The 3,134-nt window shown below is 44.7% G+C and overlaps 1 protein-coding gene across 1 annotated transcript in view; it reads right to left on the bottom strand.

The window, feature by feature from the left end:
• Positions 1-3,134, bottom strand: part of MAP3K1 (mitogen-activated protein kinase kinase kinase 1) — an 80,040-nt gene that overhangs the window by 75,661 nt on the left and 1,245 nt on the right. The window contains exon 2 of the mRNA XM_017874167.1: positions 3,054-3,125. Within this exon, the coding sequence (XP_017729656.1) occupies positions 3,054-3,125 (72 nt within the window). The remainder of the gene's footprint in view (positions 1-3,053; positions 3,126-3,134) is intronic.

Here is a 3,134-nt window from a genome sequence, read left to right as displayed (position 1 = left end):
TAATTTTCTTACCTGATTTAAAATGAAATTGAGACCATTCTTAACTAAAACCTTACAAATTCATGGAAGACTAACTTATGTGACTACCTTTACTTTTATAAAGTCACCAACTTAATATTTTAAGAGTAATTTTTTGGTAATAACGCTCTTATAACTCCTCTTTACTAAAAGGTCACAAAATTATATTTTTAGCCTAACAGCTTTAAAAAGGAAGTGAAATCTGAGGGCTATATGAGGATATAAAAGCAGCCTGTGAAATATCTTTAGTTTTAAACAAAACTAACATTAACAAGTACAGCATATCTTGTTCTTTCAAGGGGCCAGCAAATTGATAGTTTGGTTTTTTAAGTTACAAAAACAGGATGGGGTAATTATATCTACCAAACTCACAATAGCCTGTTCAATGGAGAGTAACACTGTAATTTTTCTTCAAAGACAGTAAATAGGAAGAAAAAGCCCCTAAATTTTGTAACATAAGGAAAAATTCCAAACCCTTGGGCGCCACTTACAGGCGCTTTCACTGACTTCAGCTATTACCCTGAAAGAGAGAGACAAACTTAAAATCTTCTATTTAAATATGAGTATTAGTTATATAACTTCTAATTCAAAGTATATTTTCTACATCCAAAGATCAGAAGGAAATTCTAAAATTAAAAAAAAATCACAGAATTCTCAAATATTTCAAAATCTTATATTTTCCTCTTGGAAGTATGAATGTAACTTAACAACTGTCAAAAAAAAGAAAAGTAAAACATAAAGTTCAACTGACATTTTATTGAGTTGGCTATAAACAAGGGTTTTTTTTTCTAAAGCTTTAATTTAAATGGTAAGTAATAATGTATCATAACCAACATGCAACACAAAATACACACAAATAAGATACAAGCCCTCTCCCCACAAAGTCTTAAACCAACAGATTCAAATGAATTTCAACCCAATTGTTAAGGAAAAAAAATTCACTATAATATTTCATAAGGTTAGGGAATCAACATTTTACTATAAATGAAATCTTTACATATGACATTTCGGATAAAACAGCAGCATTCTGACTAGCAAAAGTATTTTTTTAAAAAAAAGATTATTCTTACTAGCCCATTATTTTCTTATACTGTGCAATTATAACTTACACCTTAAGCAAAGGGTTTGAAAAAACCTCGGTTATAAAACGCAAATACTAAGCATGGATTACTTAGTCCTAAATTCTATCTGCCGCCACCTTAGACCTCTTTTTTTGTGTCGAGACAACACTAAACAATTTCAGTACATTATTTTTACAGTGGATGCTCTTCTACTATATTCACAGCTCATTAAGAAGACTAGAATGCTGACGTTTGCTAAATTATTTATTGTATCCAAAAAGTTAGGTCTCCTTAGATACAATTAATTTCTTAGATTTGGGGTCAAAAATTTTTATCTGGAGTTCATTTCAAGTAAAAGTTGCCTTCAAAGAATTATTCTAGTTAAGTTTTAATACAACCTGCACAGAAACAGGAAAACTATAGAGGTTCATAACTCTTTTAAGAATAAATTACATGTACAAGTGCACAGAAAACTGTTATCAGTCACAAATCTCCTTTCGTCTCAGTAGTGCCATGGCACAGTGCAGAGCGTGTTTTTTAGTTTTTGGGGGGAGGAAGGGGACATCTAAATATTAAATGGATCATGATTTTAAGCAAATAATCAAGTGCACAAAAAATGCCAGAGCACTTTAGATAATTAATCCAAACCAAGGACTCCTACTGTCAAATTCGTCTCACAAAATGACACGCTTTATTCTCATAATAAAGGTCAGGGAATTCTACAGGGCAACGAGGGACTATCACAAAAACATTTCCAGCAACTCAAAACACCCATCAAGACTTTGTGCTTTGCATACGTTAATCAGATTTTTAAAAAGCAAACAAGGACGTAGCTGTCACACTTAAAATAATTTCTTTTAACATAAAAATTTCCAGTAGCCAAAAATGGGCGACGCCAATAAACCGCTGGTCTAAATTACCTTACATATACTGTACTTCATATGCACCAGAAGACGCATCTGAACCGAAGCCCACCGCACTGTGGCCCCTGGAATTCAGCGGGCGGCCGCGCCGGGGCACCGAGCAGGAAGCACCGCACCCGCGCCGTAGTCCGCGCACCAAGCCGGAGGGGCTGCGGGGAGCAGTCATCACTGCTTTGAAACTGAATGGCTGACACATCCGGTCCTGGCTCTTACACCACTCCGCCAAATGCAAACTTCAAAGGCCAAATTCAAACTCCAAAGAGAAGTCACTCAAGTGACTTAGCAGTGCAGTTCACATTCCCAGGAACACTCAGAGCCCCTTGGGGGCCGCAATTAGACAAACCGCACTTCCTAAAAGACTGCAAGCCCCTGCGAGGGTGCAGCCTCCCGCCGCACCGCTTTGACAGGCGTTACCGAGCCGTCCTCCTCCAACCCTGCGGCCGGCGATGGGGGTGCCTGCGTCCGGGCCTGGCCCGCGATACCTGCCTAGGGTCTCGAGTCCCGGGCGGGCCGAGGGGCTCTGCCTGTCACGGCCGCTGGGACCTGCTACCTTCTCTTCGGCCCTCTCAGTCCCCCACCCGACCTCGGGCTTCCCACCCACCCCGCCCCTTTTCCGACCACCGCCCGCCGCAGACTCTGGCCTCGCCCCCAATGCCTTTGCCCCGGGGACACCCGTCCGGGGGCGCCGCCGCAGGGCCGTGCCCCAGCCCTGGGCTCCTCGGAGAGCCCCAATTCCAGGAGTCCCACAAAGCCAGCCGTGGCCCCCTACACCTTTTCGCAACGGTTCCCCGCAGAGAGGCTCGCACGCCTGTCACATGTCTGCAAACAATAACAAACTCTTCCGCACGTCCCCGTCCGGTCCCCCAGGCTCTGGGTCCGGGGCGCCGCCCGACTCCGGAGGGGTCGGGGGGTGCTCAGGCGCGCGGGTCCCGGCGAGCGGCGCGTAGCCTCACTGCACTGAGCCCCGGGACGCCGTGCAGCGTGCCCGGGGTTCATTCATTGCCCTCCGCCAGCTCCCAAGTCCCCGCGGCGCCCCGGCCGCGCTGCTCACCCGGCGGGGGCCGCTGCAGGAGGTGGCTCAGCGGCGGGCGCCCGCTTCTCCCCGGGCTCGGCCGCTGCGGGACTCGAGGCG

Source organism: Rhinopithecus bieti, unplaced genomic scaffold (assembly GCF_001698545.2).
Source record: "Rhinopithecus bieti isolate Rb0 unplaced genomic scaffold, ASM169854v2 scaffold_6513, whole genome shotgun sequence".
NCBI lineage: Eukaryota > Metazoa > Chordata > Mammalia > Primates > Cercopithecidae > Rhinopithecus > Rhinopithecus bieti.
The sequence above is the reverse complement of the archived record's forward strand: the minus strand, read 5'-3'. Positions and strand labels throughout refer to the sequence as shown.